The sequence below is a fragment of the Anolis sagrei genome, chromosome 5 (assembly GCF_037176765.1).
Source record: "Anolis sagrei isolate rAnoSag1 chromosome 5, rAnoSag1.mat, whole genome shotgun sequence".
Taxonomy (NCBI): domain Eukaryota; kingdom Metazoa; phylum Chordata; class Lepidosauria; order Squamata; family Dactyloidae; genus Anolis; species Anolis sagrei.
This window is the reverse complement of record NC_090025.1, coordinates 45978146-45999768: the sequence shown is the minus strand read 5'-3', so window position 1 is coordinate 45999768 and position 21623 is coordinate 45978146. Positions and strand designations below refer to the sequence as shown.

The 21623-nt window shown below is 38.4% G+C and overlaps 1 protein-coding gene across 3 annotated transcripts in view; it reads left to right on the top strand.

Annotated features, from left to right (window-relative positions):
• INPP4B (inositol polyphosphate-4-phosphatase type II B) overlaps nucleotides 1–21623 on the top strand; it is a 314390-nt gene that overhangs the window by 202124 nt on the left and 90643 nt on the right. For all 3 annotated transcript variants that reach the window (XM_060778904.2, XM_067468684.1, XM_060778903.2), the window contains 4 exons: nucleotides 2613–2666; nucleotides 4492–4571; nucleotides 13858–13969; nucleotides 16309–16381. In XM_060778904.2, the coding sequence (XP_060634887.2) occupies nucleotides 2613–2666; nucleotides 4492–4571; nucleotides 13858–13969; nucleotides 16309–16381 (319 nt within the window). The remainder of the gene's footprint in view (nucleotides 1–2612; nucleotides 2667–4491; nucleotides 4572–13857; nucleotides 13970–16308; nucleotides 16382–21623) is intronic.

The following is a 21623-nucleotide window of genomic DNA, read 5'->3' as shown; positions in this document are numbered from 1 at the left end:
TTGCTGTCTTTCCACCAGCAAGTGAGAACATTTCTATTCCCGCAGGATATTAGAAATTGACTTCAATAGGCTTTCAGTGGTGTGCTGTCTTGTTGATTGTCATGCTATGTCTTTTTAATAGATGTTAAAATAACTTCTACATGTTTTTATTGATGTATATTTTGCATACATTTGCCACAGTTTATCAAGCCTTAGAAAATATCAAGTAAAGCCTTCCTCAAACAGGGATGACTCAGAATTTTATATCAGTTCATTTAGGATATCACTTATTCCAATAGGTCAGATTTGTCCAGGACTTGGAAAGAGAGAAATAGAGAAATGGATGAATGTGCACATTCCTATCTCTCACTTGAGGCTTTGCAGATATTTTGGTCTGCAGTTTGAATAATTTCTGGCCATTGGCCATGCTAACTGCTACTGACAGAGGTTGTCATCCAAAAGATATTTAGAGGCCTGTATTGGAGAAGGCCAGTAGATCTGGTCTGGTATCCTCTTCCAGAATTTGGCGAACACAGAGTTTCCAGAAGTACACAAGCATGGCATGAAAAGATAATGTATGAGCCGCCAAAATGTTGTTTGATATAGGTGTGTTGTCCCAAGAATTTGCCTCAAATTGCTTCTGCCAAAGAAATACTTAGGCCCCTTCTACACTACCCTGTATCGCAGGATCTGATCCCAGATTATCTAATTTTATCCCAGGTTATCTGGCATTGGAGATTCATATAATCCAGTTTAAATCAGATTATCTGGAATCAGATCCTGGGACATAGGACAGTGTAGAAGGGGGCATAATGTTTGGGGGTTCAGATTGATGTTAGCCTTTCCCAAAGGAAATCTAGTGATATTTTTTGGTAAAGATGGATATCTACTTTCTTTTAGACAAGTGAGATGCCCTTAGCATGGGTGACTTGTGATTTGAATAAGTTTTAGGTCCTTACAAAAAGAGGAATGTGGTATTTATGTTTGATTTCTTCCTACAGAGTGAGATGCTGTAAGGTAACGGTGGTGATATTCACAATTCAGATGTGCTTCTAGGCTTCCCCAAATAGAATTCAGTTTAGTTTATTTGAAAGGATATTTGGCTTTGGTGAAATTGAGTGTCAGCAACTGGCGTGCCTGACATCTCCCAAAAGACTTTGGTAGATGCCTTTCCAAAGGGAATGGCTTGCTTTTGGAGCTCTGACTTTTACTGAATGAAAGCTCTGACTCCAGGAAACTGGTGGGATACAAGGGTTACTTGGCACTGGAAAAGATTGCCATTGGAATATTGGGTTGAAAATTTATTATAATGTTTATTTATACCCAGGGTTTTTTCTCCACAAGGAAACTCAGGAGAGGTTAGGTGCCCATCCATATTATTTGGTCACTTAGCCTTTCCTAAACAAGTTGGGAGATGTTGGAGTTTGGATAGGCTTTTGTCTTTGACCAAAGTAACATTGGGATGTGGGGGGCAGATGGGAATTTAGGTTTAGTTGAAGAAATATTTTAACTTGGCATTTTGGATAGATGTTTCTATGGACAGTCGTCAGCACTAAGCCATGGTACTTGTTCTGTAGCTGTTGAAAGTCTCTGATAAGGATGAGGAATGTATAATATTCTGATGTTTTTGGACTGGAGTTCTCATAAACTTGATTTAGCATTGCCAATTGGCAGGTGTGTGTGGGGGGGGGGGGAGTGATGAGAGTTTGCAGGCAATCATTATCAGACAACAAGTTGACCATTCCTGATCTATGTGGGCACATGTCCTGGATCAGTGCTTCTTAAGCTATCGAAGGTGGGAGACTTTCAGGGATTTTGTAACTATTGTGCCAAGCACTGGTATTATATTTGTGGTGATTAATTAGAACTGTTTCTAGTTTTGTTTTGAAAACTCATGGGCTAGCATGGTCCACGGAAATCATTTGATGTAGCAGTGTCTTAAATCATGGGTGGCTTTTCTGTGACTTTGGAGTTTGTAGCATGAAGTAAAGGACCTTTAGACTGGCTGTTTCATTTGTTGCTGCTGCTATTCATTCATTCATTCATTCACACATGGTGTGCTATTTCCCCAAACTGGTACTTAGGTCGGTTTATAGAAACTACAACCAATACCGATAAAAACAGATACAAGACATAAGTAAAAGCATACAAAAAGTTATTATTAAAAAGTAATTAAACAACATACAGAAATATAACAATCTGAAACAAAATAAAAAATAAAATGATAAAAGTCAGCAAAACAGCTCAATAATTTCAAAGTACATTCAAGTCTTCACTCTTCTCTGCCTATCCTGCATTGTACTTATGCTTACTTAATTTAGTCAACTTTATGAAATTTCCCATCAAAATCCAGTGCATACATTACGCTTTTATAAACTGGTGTGAGTTGTGGTAATACTTTCTCTAATGATTCGCCATTGTTTTGATGGGTGCTGATAATATGATGTCAAATACGTTTTGGGTGATCCAACATGTTACTTCGCAAGCAAAATTGAACTGGAATCTAAACAAGCTTTTAATAAATATTAATACTGTACTATTATTTTAAAATTGATATGTTCAGAATCATTGTTGGATAAAATAGTATGCATATCCCAATACTGTCTTATAAAAAAGAATACATTTTTTTCTAGGTCCGCACCAGTACCTTGGCAGACCAAAAAGAGTCACCAAGGACAGATACTGGGGTAAGTATGTTAAGCTAATTAATAAATATAGATAGCAATTTCTACAACAGAATAGGTTCAGAGTGGCTTTAATAATCTCTCCCTCAATCTCCTCTCTCTGTGTTCCTTCTCCTCCTATGTACCTTCCCATAAACTAAATTTGTTGTCATATGCTTTCCAGTCATTTCCAGTTTATGGTGACCTTAAGACAAATCTGTCATGGGTTTTTATGGACAGATTTGTTTAGGGGTCGTGTGTGTGTGTGGGGGGGGGGGGGCAGTTGTTTTCTTCTGAGATTGAGAGACACTGACTTGCCCAAAGTCACTGGACTCCAGAATTCAGAATCCTAGTCCAGTGCTGAAACCACTAGGCTGTGTTGGTTCTCATAAAACTGAATGCATAACCATTTGTGTGTAGTGAGAGAGAAAATGTGCATTTCTTACCCCTTTGTACAAATCCTACCAATATGAACTTTTGTTAGGTTAGTATGATGGCAAAATGATCAAAATATAATGGGATTCTTTCATGCTGTCTGCTTAGGTCATGTTCAGAAAGTAATGAGTCTGGAAGTATTTGTTATGTTATAGCCATATTTTTTTAGCTTTGCCCTGGCCTCTTGAGATTATTTCAGGAGTCATGTCAGAGACTGCTGTTCCATGAACTTCTTCCTAAGCATCCTCTATTCTAGAATACAGCCTAGCTTGAGAAAATATATAGTCCTTTGAGAGAGTTTGTACAATGGAAAAAAATGGTTTTGTATTATGGGATCTCTGAGGCATGACCCAAAAAAGTAAGTTCTGAAGGGCTCTGTAAGGAATTGGGAAGATGTATAATCCCTCTGAAAAGAATCCATCAAGACAGTTGTTATGTAACACAAGAGGGTGCAGGTAAACTGAATGTGTGGTAAGACTACTATACATTCAGTGGAATTGAGACATATATCTCTCTTTCTGATGGAGTCCAGAGGGAGGTGGAAAAGCTCATTTCTTTCCCAAGAGTCTTGCATCCAAGGAAATAAAAGAATCCTTGGTGTTAAAAGTATCTTTTAAAACTGAAATACTGTTTTGAAACAACAATGAAAAAAGTTCAGGAGGGAGAGGAAAAAAAGTATCTTAAATTTATCATACTGAAAAATCTTCAAAATGATGCTGCCATAAGTACAAATGCAAGCGAAAGCATAGGCCAGTGTTATTGACACAGTTGGATGACTACATTTGCCTGCATCTGCACTGGAATTAAATTAGCTTTTTGTTTTAAAGGAACAAGGAACAAATTTCCCCAAACAATGTGATGAAATGGTAAAATGTAGCATTGTTATTAATATCATGTTCTAAGTGATACATAAAAATAGCTGTGGAAGACAAATATACCTATCCTTGGCAAATAAGGATGGTATTGCCTTCAGGTCTGAGAAATTATTGCAGCAAGAACAACAGTAATAAAATCCTGCCTGTTTAGCATTACTAGCAATGTAGAAGCCAAATAGGAAGAATAAAGCTGAAATTAAAAAAAGAAGAAGCAAAAAAACCCCTTTTATTACAGCTATATCTTTTCTGCACACTATTTTTGTCAAGCTGTCATGTTGATGGTTGTGAATGAAAAAGAAGTTCCTGACTCAATCTAACAAATTATTGATAATAATGTTACTGATCTATGTGAGCATCCTGCAGGAAAATACATTAAGAGTAATTTCCAATATATATTTTTCCTTCTGTCTTGCTATCTGGTGAAGATTTGCTGCTCTGGGCATAAAAAAAGAAACCATTCAAATTTGAGATATGTAATGAAAATGTTCTCCACTTCCCCGATCCAATCTCATCCATCCTCTCATCTCTTTGGTTTCTAGCGAAGCTTCCTGGGATGTGCTACATTTAAAGTAGGCGACTTGGTGAAATCAAAAGAGCAACAACTGACTCTTAGCCTGAGGTAGGTCTCTCTGTGTTAATTGCAAGTCATGTCAGATTAGTGAATCTATAACACTTAATGATTGGCTGTGTTTTGAAATGCCAGAATTGCTACAGGTTCAACAGATACAAGGGTGTGTGCTATAATCAAGTGGTCAATTCATATGCTGCTGTTTTCACAGTGGACAAAATCTCACTGTATATACTTGTGTATAAGTCAAACTCATGTATGAGACAAAGGCATTTTGATATGACCCATGGATTCATTGAGGCTCATTCACAAAGCCCCCAACCACCACCATCATTTCCCCAACCAGGCATTTAAAAAGACCAGAAGTGGCAACATGGTGGAAAGAGTAAAGGGTCAGTGTTTCTTTTAGATTCTCCTGGGATAAACTGAGCTCTTGCCTTTCATCAGTCTGCTCAGAGAAAAGGGATAGTTGCTTTTTTGGATGCAAATTAAGATTCTGTCTTTACACTGAAAAGTTGGCCCATGTGAACAGCAAGGTTGGTTCCATCATAGAGCTGGAAGACACCACAAAAGACATCCATAAAATACAATCAAAGCACTCCTGTCAGATTTCAATCCAGCCTCTGCTTGAAAACAGCCATAGAATGAGACTTTACCACAATCCAAGGCAGCATATCCTACTGCCAGATCTGGTCTGGCTGTTCACACTCCACACCAAAGTGCAGGTCTGGCACATTCCCTTCCTTTTTCTAATACAGGGTAAAATTAGGTTTGCTAGTTTTACTCTGCGCTACAGACTGGAACTTCCTGAACATTTTCTCAATGCCCAGGAGCAACATAGGGTATGGACCGGTGTATACAGGCCCTTGGACATAGAGCACTGGATTCGAATTACAGGAAAGGAAATTGTACATAAACATTAGGAATAGTGAAGTGTACTGCCTCAAAGTGTGGTGGAGTCTTCTTCTCTGAAGGTTTTTAAACAATTGCTGGATGACCATCTTTTGGGAGTGTTTCGATTGTATATGCCTGCATCGCAGGCCCTTTCAGTCTATTCACACTCCATAATTCTATGATTCAATATGAAGCAGGGCATTGTTTACATACTTTTTATGTGATAATATAAGACGGAAGCAATGTGAGCTACGTTTTAGTTAACAGATATATAAAAATTATATGTCCATGGCCTGTCAAACTGTTATGACATTGATGGCAATGGGTTATCTGTGTTTTCTTTCTTTTAACTGCTGCAGTTGTTTCTGCAAAATGCCATCTTGTGAAGCTGTTCTAGGGATTAATGGCTTTCCCAGTGAATGCATCTATTCAAAGGATGAGCCATCTTCCCTCCATTTTGATGAATTTGTCCCAGTTATATGTCTTCAACAGCTCTTCATGGCAGGTTGCTAACTATAGTCGAAATCTGAAGGGGTTAGCGATAAAATCAGGTTCTTTTTCTTGGATTACATCCTTGGTCTTGCCATCCTTGACACATGAGCATTCCCTATCTTATCAGGATGCTTATGGGGTTCAGGTGGCAAGTAGTTTTAACACATCTCTAACATGAATTTACTAAATCTTCAAAAAAAGAGTAGTACAATAACATCAAATGGACCATGTTTTCATTTAGAATATAAACTGGTTTAGTTTCCTTTTAGTTATGGTTTAAACCAGGCAAGGGCAAACTTTCTAACTTGGGGGCCACATGGTGGGCTGGAGAGGGGTGGGGTGGGGTGGGAAGGAGGGATGTTTCCTCAAGCCCACTCCCTGTCCTTTCCTCCCCCTCCTCTTTTCTTTTGTAGGCAGAAAGTGAAGGAAAGACAGAAAACGTTTGGACCCCAAAAGAGTTAGCCGTGGACGGGAGAGAAAAAGTGTATCCATTAGACCCCATATTGCCTACTCCTGATAGAAAATCCTAGAATCCTAGAGTTGGAAGAGACTTCCAAAGGCCATCCAGTCCAACCCCCTGCTATGTAGGGAGCCACAATATAATCACTCCTAATAGACAGCCTCTGCAGAAAAGCCTCAATAGAAGAAGACTCCACCACACTCCCAGGCAGCCAATGCCACTCTCCAGGAAGTTCTGCCTAATCTTTTCAGTCGAGTCTCTTTCCCTGACATTTAAAGCCATTGCTCCCTTGTACCCTGGTCTCTACAGCAGCAGAAAATCAGTTTTCACCTTCCTCCTCAATGAGACATCCTTTGAAATCTTGAAACATGGTTCTCATGTTCCCTCCCTACCATTTCTTCTCCCAGCTAAATGTCCCCCAGGAGGAAAGGAGGAAGGGAAAAAAGAAGAAAGGGAGGGAGGGAGAGAAGTATGGAAGGAAGGAAGGGCGCAAGGGAATAGAAGGAGGGGAGGGAGGGAGGGAGGGAGGGAGAGAAGGATGGAAGGAAGGAGAGAAGGAAGGAGGCAGAAAAGAGGGGAGAATGAAAGAGTGGAAGGGAAGGATGGAAGAGGAAAGAGGGAGAGAAGGAAAGAAGGATAGGATGGTGAGAGAGAGGAGGGCCTGAGAAAAGAGCCCAAGGGGCTGCATTCAGCCTCTGGGCCTGGGTTTACCCATACCTGATTTAAACACATTGACATTTTAAGCCAACCAAGTTGTAATGCTTCCACTAGCGCATATTTACATGAAAGGTACATTGATCCTACTAGATTTTTTAAGATATGCCATACAATTGAAAGTCTGAGAATTCAAAAGGCATTAAATATTAACCACATTTTGCATACTTTTAGGCTCCCCTGGGACAAAGATCTTGCCTTTCACAGTACTACTCAGAGAAGTTGGTTCTTTTTTCCCCCTTCTTTTCTTTTTTTGCTGAGCATTAATACTGTGCCTTAACTCTTATCAGAAAAAGAAGACCATCTGCTTCTCTGAGTTGAGTGTAGAAAAGCTTTTTGAATATCTGGGAAAGAAACTGATGGCTGTTGGCTGGCTCCCTGAAGTGGCACTGGCGCTTTCCACTCTCCACAGAATGACCCTCCACTTATCCATGGATCATATCAAAATCCATCATTTTGTCCCCAAAAACTGTCCTTAACTTATACATGAGGTCTACTTGTACATGAGTATACATGGGCAATCGATGACAAGATTTTTCAAAACATTTGCAGAATGTTTGTGGTTTGAGGCATGTTTCTCTTTCCTTAGCAAACACAACCAATTAATAAAAAGATCAGCATGCCTGTCCTCCTGCAGATCAACTCAATTAGCTCAGTTTAGCTAACATACCGATTGGACCTCCCATCTCTTTCTGATTGTGACTTGCAACAATTAAGCAGATGGATGTCAGCCTTGCTTTAGAAACTAGGCAGGCCTCCAGAAAAGTGGAAGGAAACTTTGGCAAAATGTATATATATTTTTTACAACAGGGTGAACAAAAGGCATTGTAAAATCTGTTGTTTAGTGGCATGTTATTTATCACTGGAATTGTCTCAAAGCACAGGCTCTTCACAGTTTTAATCAGCAAATCTACATGGGAATGGGAGTCTTGTAAAATGATTTTGCCATAAAAATAAAAATCTGGTCTTTTCATCAGGAATTGCAGCTAAAACTAATGTATATATTTTATTAGCTTTGCAAGAGTTTTTTGTGTGCATTATGCAATAGGGAAGAGTAATTCCTGTGGCAGTAGACCATTTGGAAATCCACCATAATTCAGAATTTACATGCAAGTCACCGTCTGTCTGCTCTCAAACTGCTTTCCTCAAGTGAAGAAGGACTATGGGAAACTTCTAGCTGTTCAATCAATAAAATGTACTCTGTGTAGATTTCAGTTTTCAGTCCATCAAAACACTAAAATAAAAGAGGTGTCTCGCATGGTATCTTCAATATATTTTGGCCATGGGGAAAGAGCATAGATTGTGAAACATATTGATTGGTTTCAGTTAGCAGCAACATGTTCTACTGAAACTTGTATCAAACAGGCATTAGTCATTTGTAACGCCTGTCAGAACTTGTGTGCCTGTTTGTAATAACTACAATAGTCTTCAATATCTCAGAGGATGTCTGCTTCAGAGGCCTTTGGTTAATCAGCAATTGGTATTTACACAAGGCAAATTTAAGTAGGTAAAGATGCAATGCAGTTAGTTCTGTATGAAGCTGAACTGCATGGTGGGCCCTGTTAAATATGAACCAGGCAGACCATAGAAGGAAAAGGCTATTGTATTTTCCTACCACTACTTTTGCATCTCTGAAAATCATCAGGCAAAGCAAAATGGGTGGAGAGTGACTCTTTGGGTGCATCCACACTGTATGACAAATACAAATTGACACCACTTTAACAGACATTACTCAGTGCTATGGAATCATGGGAGTCAGAGTTTTACAAGCTATCCAGAGGATGGCGACTAACATCAAGGGTCTGGAGAGCAAACCCTATGAGGAGCGACTTAAAGAGTTGGGCATGTTTAGCCTTCAGAAAAAAAGACTGAGAGATATATGATGAGGGTCGTGCATAAATATGTGAGGGAAGTCATAGGGAGGAGGGAGCAAGTTTGTTTTCTGCTGTCCTGGAGACTAGGACACGGAACCATAGCTTCAGACTACAGGAAAGGAGATTCCACCTGAACATTAGGAAGAGCTTCCTAACTGTAAGAGCTGTTCAGCAGTGGAACTCTGTGCCAGAGTGTGGTGGAGGCTCCTTCTTTGGAGGCCTTTAAACAGAGGCTGGATGGCCATCTGTTGGGGGTGCTTTGAATGTGATTTTCTTGCTTCTTGGCAGGGGGTTGGACTGGATAGCCTACGAGGTCTCTTCCAATTCTATGATTCTATGATTCTGTAAGGTCTTTAGCCTCTCTGCCAAAGAGTTATAGTGCCTTATCAAACTATAACTCCCATGATCCCATAGCATTGAGTCACGGCAGTTAAAGTAGTATCAATCTCCATTAATTCTGCAGCATAGAAACATCCTTTGGAAGGCAATATAGCTTTGTCAGATTTCAGGTTTGCATTCTGTGATACCATAACACTTTGTGATACAAATGGTAGTCCTGGCTAAGAGGGAAGCTGGGACACTAGTATAAAGAGAAATTCAGGCTTGCACTAAGTAAATACGTCTTGAATAAATAATTTAGAGAGTGAACACATTTCAGTTTGCTTTCATCATTCATTTCTTAATGAAATAAAATCAAGTACATCTAGCTTGTTTCTTCTTGAATTAATTTCCTGTTCCTATTCACATAAAGGGCAAATATGCGATTTAACCTGTAATTGCCTGGTGAGTGAATGACAGGTTGCATACAGTTTTATTTCTATTGAAATCCAAAGCAACAGATGGGATTATGCCTGCAACAGCCACAATTCATAGTTTAATAATTGGATATTTAATACAAATAGGTAATGTGCCAGCTTTTCAGTACTTTCATTGAAACATTATAATCTGCAGTTACTAGGTACAGTTTTAAGCATTGCATCTGTTGTGACAACTGGGTTTTTAAAAAGTATATGGGACCTGGCAGTTTGTTTTCTAAGCTTGTTAATGTAGCCTGCGTATCTCATACCAATGGGAAACTAAAGAGATGTTTACAAGTACAGCCATTCATATGAAAGAGAAATGTTCTTAAATAGTTTAAAATAGAATTGGAAAGACAGAATATAGTCTGCAAGACTTGCCGGTTCAAATTCATTGGTAGAATTTGCTCACCAACTTGAAGTTGGGTAAAAGACTAAGAACTCCATAGCTGTCACCTCTTTTCCTTGTAGATATCAATACAGAGTATTATGTTTGCAGGGTATCTTATAGTTTGGGACTTGGAATGATCTTTTCATGTGTTTTAATATGGAATTCCTTATATCTAGCATAGACCACAGTGTTGTAAAATACATTATGGCAAGGCTTTAGGGATGATGTCTGTTATGATACATGAGTTTGCTTTAGAGAGTGAACACACACCTCCAGACAGAAGGAGCCAAACGTATGGCTGGAGGGGAGCACTTGAATCCCCCCGTGAATGACCAGTTGGTTCTGGCTGGCATTCTTGCTAGGTAGAAGAAGGGAGGGGCCTTAGGGAGGTAGCCCCCTCCCCTCTGCATATGGCCTTCCAGCAGCGCAACCCACCCTCCCACCCTTAGTTCAATATGAGTTGCACTGGTTGCACTAGGGCCAGGTAGGAATTTTTCCCTTCTCAGAGAGGAGGGTTTTTCACCTACCCCATATTGAAGCTGACGGGAGTAAGGGTGGGGCTGTGTAAATGCAGCCTTCATTAGAAATAGGAGTTCCTGGCAAGAAGTGGGGGGGGGGGGAGTGATTGGATCGGCGTACACATTGGCATCCCTCCATTCTGGGGTGAAGGGAATTTGGGTTTATCTCTGTAGGCTTATGGCTTAGAGAGTTCCCCAAAATATCTTCCTTAGGGCTTTCCTTGGGGGCGGGGTTTGCCTCTCCCCTATGGGGCTTTATGGTTTGGGGGGAGGTCCCCTCCGACGGCCTTCCAGTAATGACCAGCCGGTATAACAAGCCCTCAATGTGGATTGCCCCTGGGGTCAGGTGTTTCGCCCAGTGGTTGCTTTGGCAGATGGTCCCAGAAAGATACCTGGCCTCACACCGTTACCCATGTTGCAGTGCTCCCCCCACAACTAATCAATTAGTTCACTTATCATTTTCTAATTAGGTCAATAAATGGCCCATTTATTGCTTCACATCTTGTGTCTGGTCTCTTATTTCGCAATGGGGATTCAGTAACTTTCTGCTCTCCTACTCTAAAAGGAGTAGAAACAGACCTTCTTTATTCTTCTTCGTGGCTGTAACATTCTATATTGCATCCTTGAGAACTGAAAAGACAGTCTTCAGCTTCACCCATGAGCCTGCCAGTTCACTAAAATCTTCTGAGATTCTTCTCTGGGTATCTCTGCTGGTTTAGAAACGGAGCATGACTACGAAACATTCAGTTATAAAATTCATTGCTGAATTAGATTCAGGGGGCATCATCTTGATCGTCTGGTAAAACATACACTGTTTTCTCAAAATGTTAATTCCCCCCCCCCCAAAAAAAGTTTTTTGTTCTCATTTACTATTATTTTTCAAAGTTTTAATTTGTATTTATTTTACTCTTGCTAACTGAGGGTTGATATATTAGAGCCTAAATACCCCAAAAGTACCCAACTTAGGACCTAAATAACCTAAAAAGTACCAACTCCCATTAAATTTAGTAGGGTCAGCCATAGTTAGTACTTGGATGGAGCTGCAGGCTGTATTTCAAAGGAAGGGACTGGCAAATTTACTTCTATGTATTCCTTACTATGAAAACCCTATAAAATTAATGGGATGACCATAGGCCAACAGGCAACTTGAAGGCGCATGTACTGTGTCAGATGGAATAGATTTTAGGGATAAACAAAATTGTTTTTTTAATTACACAGAACACGGAATATCTATTCTTAACATTTATTAATAACATGTGTTTAAGACTGCAAGTAGAAACTTGTGGGACATATTTGGTATATTTGCTAGGCTTCAAATTTATTTAAATACCGAGTAAGAATTCTGAAAGCCAATTTTTTTGAGAAATGGGACATACTACAGAAAATGGCTCTGCAGGATATAACTGCAAGCTGCCTGTGCCAAGTTTAAAACAACATCCGTTTGCATTATTTAAATGTACACCGGCATGGTTTCCCTTTATAAATGTATGGTGTGTATTTATAACTTCGGAAAACAAATGGTCCAATAGAAAGTTAAGACATTTTTGTTAAAACAACTCCTGGAGCATGTTACTGTCTTCCCGAAGAAACCTAGTAAGCAAGTGTGTACTGCATATGGAGTGTGCAGATACAGTGGAATTCAGTGCAATTCAGAGACTGGAGGGTGAATTCAGTTTAACTGCACAGTTAAAGCAAGTGTGCCAGATACATCAATTCCTGGAAATGTCGACTCTGGCTACAATGACACATGCCTTGATTACATTCCATTTAGATTAATAAAATGCATACTGTGTCAGGCTGCCTTTGGAAACCATTTGGAAATTTCAGCAGGTACAAAATGCTGCACCTAGACTTCTGACTGGGGCTGTTACAGGAACCATATTAATCCCTCCGTCCTCTCTGTAGAGCCTGGACAGGCTCATATAGGGAAATATGAAGTAGTGCACTCAACCCTGGTTTTCCTAATAAGCATCAATATGTTGCTTATTTAGGAAATTCTTAGCCTCGCTACTTAAGGTCCCACTAATAATGTCACTTTCAGTACCTTTCTTTTGGGAGCCAAATACTTGTTTCTTTGAATTATCATTAGGTGACTGACCACCAATTCTAATTTACAGTAATACAAGACTGTGGAACAGTGCTGATACAGTAAAACAATCCATTTAAAAAGAAAAATAATGATTCTGTGAAAGTAACAAGTGCTAAGGTAAAGGTTTCCCCTTGACATTAAGTCTAGTCAAGTCCAACTATGGGAAGTGGTGGTCATGTCCATTTCTAAGCCGAAGAGCCGGTGTTGTCCATAGTCATCTCCTAAGTCATGTGGCCAACATGACTGCATGGAGTGCTGTTACCTTCCTGCTGAAGCAGTTCCTATTTATCTACTCACATTTGCATGTTTTTGAACTGCTAGGTTGGCAGAAGCTAGGGCTAACAATGGGAGCTCACCCCAATCGGTGGGTCCGAACCACTGATCTTTTGGTCAGCAAGTTCTGCAACACAGCAGTTTCACCTGCTGTGCCACCATGGCCACCTGACAAGTGTTACTCGGGTGTAAAATAAATGCCTCTAAAAACAAAACAAAGCAAAAAAAAAATCTGGAAACACGAGTTTAAAACACCTTTGATACAGACACACCCCCCCCCCCCCCCAATGGGATGTGTGAATGGGAGGAAAACTGTGACATTCTCATGTGTTATTCTTTCTGACTGGGTTTCCCAAGTACCAGGAAAGCAAAGAACACTGAACAGAATAGAATTAACTCTTAGAATAAATGGTTGACGTGGACATTATAGAGGATCACAGCGGCTCAAAATCCATAATGTAGGTGCCACCATTTAGAATGTCTTTCCGTCCCTTCTCCATGTCCAGCTGTTTGCAATAGTTTAGAGGCAAGAAGACTGGCATATGCAGTTTGTTTACCATCCTTTCTTTTCTAAAGTTATTATTGTAGAAAACAGATCATTAAATATGTGTTACTGAATTTAAAGTTATACAAGTGGATTTTGTGTCAGTGTGTCATACTTTAGAAATTGTGCAAAGGTTCAGAATATGTATACAACAGTTGCATTTTTGGAGGTGCCAATTGCAAATTCCATGTACACATTTTCAGACTGAAAGAAGTAACTGATGGTACTGCTACAGAAATGGAAAATAAGCCACTTTCCCCTCTTCCACCTCCCTTGCATATTTTTTTCCAGAAGTTTGGATGGTGGAAAGACATTTGGCACCATAGAAGTCAGCTTTGTGAAGATGGGGGAGACAGAGGACGGGGAGGCAGATCACATCACAACAGATGTGAAGGGACAAAAGGTAAGAAACCTGCCGAGTGCACGAATTAAATTCAGAAGATCACATATGCCCAGTTGCCTGTGCATTAAATTAATCACAATAGACTTTAAAGTTGGATTTTAAAATAAAAAAGGAAACCATCCTCTGGAGAATAAGGTATAATGTGAGTGTTCAACTCTCCAAACTAAAATGTGATTGCAATGCAAGTTTGTTTTGGAGCTTTCTTTGCAAAAGAATTTAGCATTAAGGCACTGATTTCAAAGCTAGTTAAGTATAATGAGCTTAGAACAGTATGAACTGAAGTGCTGCCTTGCTTCCTGCTACCCAGTACAAAAAGTATGTTTTAAATATCACCCTTTTGAAGGAATGGCAATGGATTAGCTGCTGCATAGCCAGCTGACATTATTTATTAATACATTTTAAGATGAATATTCTGTTAGTTTTGTCATGTACATTGTAAAATATAGGTCAGAGCTGTATTTTAATATATGTAGTGCAAGTGGAGGAAAGTTCAGCTAAATTTGTATGGCCTAAATCCAATTCCAAGTCCCAACTAGAGCTGGGTTGAATCAATTGCTAATGATGGATCAGGACTTTTGATTCAGTGGGTCTCCTTTAATTGACATTAGCTATCCGAGTTAGACAACTGTATAAACAACAAAGGAAAGGAAGACCAAAATATGATGGTGAAGAACAAATAGGTTTTGTCAGGATGTTTTCATCTCTTATCTTGTGATGAAGCACTAGGGATAAGTTGAAACAATCTGTTCTGATTCAATATTGACAGTACTGCTTTGTACTCAGAAAAAAGTGTAGGTCCTTTGTTTAATAGTTAATAATTCCTTTACTCTGGAAGGAATTCCCTGAGATGTATGCAAATTTTGACTCAGAAATCAAAACCATAGCTTCACTACTTTCCCCTATGCAGCATTTGTTGTGGGACTCCATAATAAAATGAACCAAATGGAGAGCTCCAAAACGTTACTTTTGGGACTGAAACACCTAGTATCCCTCAGCCAGAAAAACCTTTGAAGTGTTTAATTTAAATCCTGTGCATAGTGGATAATGGGATGTTCTTAAAGAAACTCTCAGTCTCTATGCATGGCTTTTCTAAACTATCTAATGGCTTGTATCCCTTTCTCACGAAGATTATAATCTTTTATTGTCGAAGGCTTTCATGGCCAGAATCACTGGGTTGTTGTAGGTTTTTCGCTCTGTATGGCCATGTTCTAGAAGCATTCTCTCCTGACGCTTTGCCTGCATCTATGGCAGGCATCCTCAGAGATTGTGAGGTCTGTTGGAAACTAGGAAGATTGGGTTCACAACCTCTGAGGATGCCTGACCGAAACATCAGGAGAGAATGCTTCTAGAACATGGCCATACAGCCTGAAAAACCTACAACAACCCATTATTATAATGTCTTCTCTTTTAACCTGATGTTCTTTTGAGGGTTGTCTAATGAGTGATAAAGGGAAGAGTGATAAATAAGGATTTTAGCTAAGTAAATATTTCCAAGAGCAAGAATGAAAGGGATTGGGCCTAAGGGCTTAATTCATTTGGAAAAGAGTACTTTTTGGAAAAGAATACACTAGGAAAGAATATATTGAAACAGTTCTATCAGGAAGAATTTAAAATAGAAATCTTGGAAAGGATTGCAACCCAGTCCTAGGAGACAGATAATTTCAGTTCTTCATGTTTTATTGAATCGAATAGCCTATTTGGTTAAAGTGGCATTTTTATGACAGATTCTGTATCAAAAATATATATCTTTTCTTAGACACTTTGTTGCTATCTTCTTGATTCTCCTGGTTTGGCATGCTGACCTCTTCATCAGTAAAAGCATTATGTCTTTAAAAGGTTTTAAGCAATTTAATATATGAACTGTTTAATTTTGGTGATCATGACTTTGAAGCCCATCAGGCACTTTTCTTGTCAGGGACTTTTCAAAACATGGTTTCTTCAGTGAACTAAAATCATGTGGATATGAAATGGGAATTAACTTTTCAGATGAAGGAAAAAAAGAGAAAGAACAAGAGGGACATTTTGGCAACGTACTAAACCATGGAATTAGATGAAATGATTGTGTCTATTTCCGTTAGCTAAGAGATTATTGAAGTGTTGTTCCGGATAAGCTTGTAAATAAATACAGATTATATTAAGATATTAGTCTATAACTTCATCTGTGATAAATTACTCAGGGAAGTGATCCAATATATTAAAGATATTAGGAGGATGAAATTTTATATGAAAAGTATGTTTGCCTATTTTAATATGAACTTATTTATGACTGTTATGTTTTTAATGATATCTTCTTGTTTATATTAAAATATGTTTAAAACATTTTAACTTTTGTTTTGTAGTGTGCCTTGGTTCATGAGTGTACTTCTCCAGAAAACATCAATAGTAAAGAGAATTTACCTTTATTAAACGCAGGTATGTTTGCTATACCTTAAATGATAAGAGTAATTACATTTTATGTTTATGCTATATGTATCTGGGCCCCCTGGTGGCACAGCAGGTTAAACTTCTGAGCTGCTGAACTTGCTGACCGAAAGGTTTGCGGTTCAGTTCTGGGGAGCGGGGTGAGCTCTCTCTGTTAGGCCCAGCTTCTGCCATCTAGCAGTTTGAAAACATGCAAATAGGTATGGCTTCTGCAGAAAGGTAATGGCACTCCATGCAGTGATGCTGGCCACATGACCTTGGAGGTGTCTATGGACAAAGTCAGCTCTTTGGCTTAGTCATGGATATGAGCACCAAGCCTCAGAGTCAGTCACAACTAGACTTAATGTCAGGAGAAATCTTTACCTTACTATGTGTATCTAATCAGAATGAGGGGTTAAATTATATTCATATGATTTCTGTCAATAAAATGTTTCTAAATTAGTTCTGTCGGTGTCAACCTGAATAATATTTCTACAAATTAAAACCAATCTACAAGAGCTTTGTTCAGTGTGAGACATGATAACTCTGACACAGAAGCTACCAATCTTAAGTCATATTGCCAGGATGATTTACAAAAAAGCATAAAATAATCATTAGAAACAAACATAATAAATTAAAAGACCTCAACAACCCAAAACTTAGAACAACATTCAAAATGGGTATATATTTCAGAAGATAAAATATTGATTGCATCCTACCAAAACAACAATGTAAGACTGGGGCTGGATTTACACTGCCATATAATCCAGATTATCAAAGTAGATAATCGAGATTATCTGCTTTGAACTGGATTATAGGAGTCTAGTGCCATGTAACCCAGTTCAGAACAGACAATCTGAATTTTATATGGCAATGTAGATAGGGCCAAAAAAAAAAAAAAAAGCTGAGATATCTCTAAAGTATCAGTACAGACTGAGTGCAGTTCCAGACAGCAGTTTAATGCAAGTGTAATCGAGTTTTGTTTTGTTTTTTTTGCTTAGAGATCACACGTATTGAAGTGATTTTAGAATACTTCTGCTTGGGAATGTGGGTTTTTTTCCTTTTTGCACAAAAACATGTGGTCTTGAGATTTAAAGGCTACTGTTTTTAAGGACAGAATTTTTTTTTTGCAAAAGTCGTGGGGTTTTTTGTACCAAGGACAACTGTCTTTTGCACAAATTTACATGTTTCTGGGAACAGCTTGTTTTATAAACACAGAGATCACATGGTTCCTGCAACCAACCAAAGCAGAGTGCATCTCGGCACAGAATTATTTCCCAAAACGTTAAGAAATATATGAACACTGGGTGAAAACTGCATAGAAATATTACTTTTCTCTTGCAGTAGAGAATGGCTATGGAGAGTATAGTGAGGATGAGAGATTTATGTCTCGAAGGCTGGATCGACATTGCCCTATATTTCTGGATCTGATCCCAGATTAGCCCTGGTCGGTTAGACACAATAGATAAACACCATCCATCCATCATTGGACAGAATACAATGGCATTGATCTGGTGGTGGCTTCCACTGACAAAATCAAGAGAAGAGGGTCTCTGAGGGCTGCACTTCCCCCACGTTCCTTCTGTTTTGGTTTCAAAGGTTTGTAGTTATCCCAAAAGATTAAAGTGGTAAGGGCAAAAAAAAGAAAAGAATATTTCACTGCACAAGCTTAATGTTGTCTTTGGATCTGTATACTAACCTGATAATTGCATTCTTTGCAATTCTGAGAGTAGAGCAGATAGTTTGGAAAACCTCCCCTGTGAATCACAAAATCTCTATATAGCTAGAAAGCTACTGGCATTCTCCTTGAGTATTCCTCTTCTTATACAGAGCACAAGTCCCAAGTGAATAGTTAATCTCATAGATGCTTATCACTATTCCATTTTTATCTCAAGACATTTGGGGTTTTATATCTTAGTCTTATATCAATTTAGAATCTTTACATTAAATTAAGATCTCTTTCCTAAATGTAACAGTGTAGAAAAGAATAAAAGAGAGAGGATTCTAGAAAGCTTTATAACCAGAAATATGAAGCCCTCTGGGAATTTTGCTCCTTTCCCTAAAACACTGTTGTTTCCCTTACTCCTTTTAAAAAGACAAGTATACCTCATGTTGTTGCAACACCAGTACAAGAACATATTATTCTCATTTCAAAAGTTTGATCTTCTGTATGTATTGGTATTTAAGTATATGCAAACATCCTTAATCATATTTTTGTTAAATGTGCTTCATAGATCAGTGAGTGGATGCATAGCAGAAATGAAGCATTACATCCCACGGAAATGAGTAACGGTGATATAAGTGCTTAGAGCCATTTTTTTTATGTCGTGCTAAAACTAAGACCTTTTTCAGGGATCTGTACAGTATTCATAGGATTTGTACTGCATTGGATGCCCAGTACAATAAAATATTCCCAGAGTCTTTTAAAGGACTGAAATGTTTCAGCAGGAAATCTTTTGCAGATTTTAATTGTGTGTACCTTGCAAAACAAAACAAAAAAAGTGGAAGACATGGAGAACTTGAATTAGATATTAAAATGTAAAATTGAAAATGAAATCAATGCAGAATAAAACATTGTTCAATTCCCCAGGTTCAAGGGTTCAATATAAATTATATGTTGCAATTTGTTTTAGGTATGAGGCTCCATGCATTGAGGGTTTTTTTTTTTGAGTAAAATAATTGGGGTTTTTTTTTTTTTTTGGAAAGGCATGACCTTGTTAGAGATCATAAACTTTTGGAAAACCAGAAATCTCCATAGCCCTTTGGAAGCATGACTTTTTGGAAATTAATGGGCATTCACTACCATTTGGAAAATCATAACCCTTTTGTAAAGTATGGTCTTCCAGAGAAGAGCCAAAAACCCAATCTTTTCTTGGGTGGTGTATATCCACTAGTATTCATGCAAGGCCAATTAGGTTTTTCAACTGTTAGACTGATATACCTAGATATATTTCTGAACTGTTAGGAACAAAGATTATTCCAAAGCACAAAATATATAGCAAATCTTCAGAAGTGCTATTTCAGTTGCCCCAAAAACATCTACTCTCCCTTAAAACATCTGGATTTAAATCATGCTCTCAAGAGAAAAAAAATAAGTAGTCTTCATTAAAAGTTACATAGTTGGTTTACTTAGAAACTTCATGTATTCAGCATACAGGTATATAACTTGTCAATCCAGTCACAGATAGATTTGAAGTAGTTTCTCTGTGCAGATAGCACAAGGCATCTTTCTTGTGATCGAACAGTCCAAAGTCTGAAGCATCTTTACATTCTGAGAGTCTAATGGCGTCTGTACAATCTGAGAGTCTAATGGTGTCTGTCTTCTAAAATAGAGTCTTATGTCTGAATAGATCTGATCACATGGTCTGCAGTCCCTCCCATAACATAGAGCTAAGGAAAACTGTATACCAATATACACATATACAATATAGTAAGCAATCTGAATTATATACGTAACCAGCGTAACTAGTATAGGAGGCTTGTAGAAGGTTGCTATTTCCAATGGTTTTAGGCTTTATAAGAATATGACCCAAATCTAGCTGTTCCCCCCAAGTACAGTCAACCCACTAACATGTGAACTTGATGAAAGTTCAGTGGGTCTGTGTAAGTTATGATGACCATGTTTTTTAGCTATAATAAATTCTTTAAAGCTAAGTCATGGCAATATATTAGAAAATTGCTATAAAACTTTGTTTACACAGTATCTTTTATATGAAAGCAGAAAGTTTCATAAGCAAATTCCTCTGGATTATGACTCCAATAATCCCTGACCATTGAGCAGCTATCAGAGGCCATCAGGTTGCCTTGTTTTGCTCTAAATACTGAATCCTGTCATTATTATTGTTTTTCTTATTCACCTTCTCTCTGAAGCTACTATATCATGACTTTCCTTTTAATCAAAATCTTGATTTACACTGTCATTATATTCAGATTAATAACAACAACAACAACAACAACAACTTTATTTTTGTACCCCACTCCATCTCCCCGAAAGGACTCAAGGCAGCTCACATGATGGCAAGCCCGAGATTCAACATAGCTAAAATATAACAGCAATTCATAAAAACATTTCAACCACATAATACAATACTTAGCGAACATCTAACAACTTTCAGTAGAGTAGAGTTCAGTTCTGAGTTCAGGTGGGTGACGGGTGCAAATCACTTACCAAAGGATAGGGTTGATGGATAACAAGATTAGGACCTGGGGGGTAGGGTAAGGAGAGCACTATGTCTCTAAAAGGGAACAGTGGTAATTTGTAAGATTTTATTATGGATCAGATTGGGAGCCAGAATTATTTGGGGAACTATCTAGTCAAAGGCACAGTGGAACATCCATGTCTTCAATTCATTCCAGAAGGTGAATAAGGTGGGTGCCAGTCTAATTTCCCTGGGGAGAGAGTTCCAGAGCCAGGGGGCCACCACCGAGAAGGCCCTCTCCCTTGTCCCCACCAAACACATTTGTGACAGGGGTGGGAGCGAGAGAAGGGCCTCCCCAGAAGATCTTAGAGATCACATAGATTTGTAGAGGAAGATGCAGTCATGAAGATAAGGCTGTCCCAAACTGTGTAGGGTTTTATAGGTGATAATCTGCACCTTAAATTGAGACCAGAAACTTATCGGCAGCCAGTGGAGCTGTTTGGACAGGGGGGTTGACGGCTCCCTGTAGTTCGCTCCAATTATCATCAAATTAATTAATTAATTGGTTATCCTGTGCCATTTCTTGTTATTAATTTTGTTAGGATTGTGGAGAGGCATTAACAATGACTGCTAGCCAGTATAAATGTGGTTTTTCAAACATTCAGTGGATTAGGTTTGGTTTGGGATCTCTTCTATAATAGCTGTCAGAATCTACATTTCCCTTCTCTGTGGGGAAAAAAATCAGTTCAGCATAGCAATATGGCATTGTTGAAGACTGCATTTGTGACACATGTCTACGGAAAACTGCCCACACCATTAGCAGTATGGCTACCTGAAAATGGTTTGATTGGATGGTCCTGAATTTTCAGATGAGTGTGTGTGTGAATACACTCCAGATTATTATTATTATTGTTGTTATTATTATTATTATTATTATTATTATTATTATTATTATTATTATTATTTCTCCTGTGTGTGTGTATATATGCTTCCAAATAAACATGAACTATTTGTCAGTAAAGGTCTACAGAAAAAATGGTTATTTTTAGTTTGTATTGAAGTGTGTATATTTCAACTGCTGAGGAATCTGAGAAAGTGGAACTGATTTCCTTTTA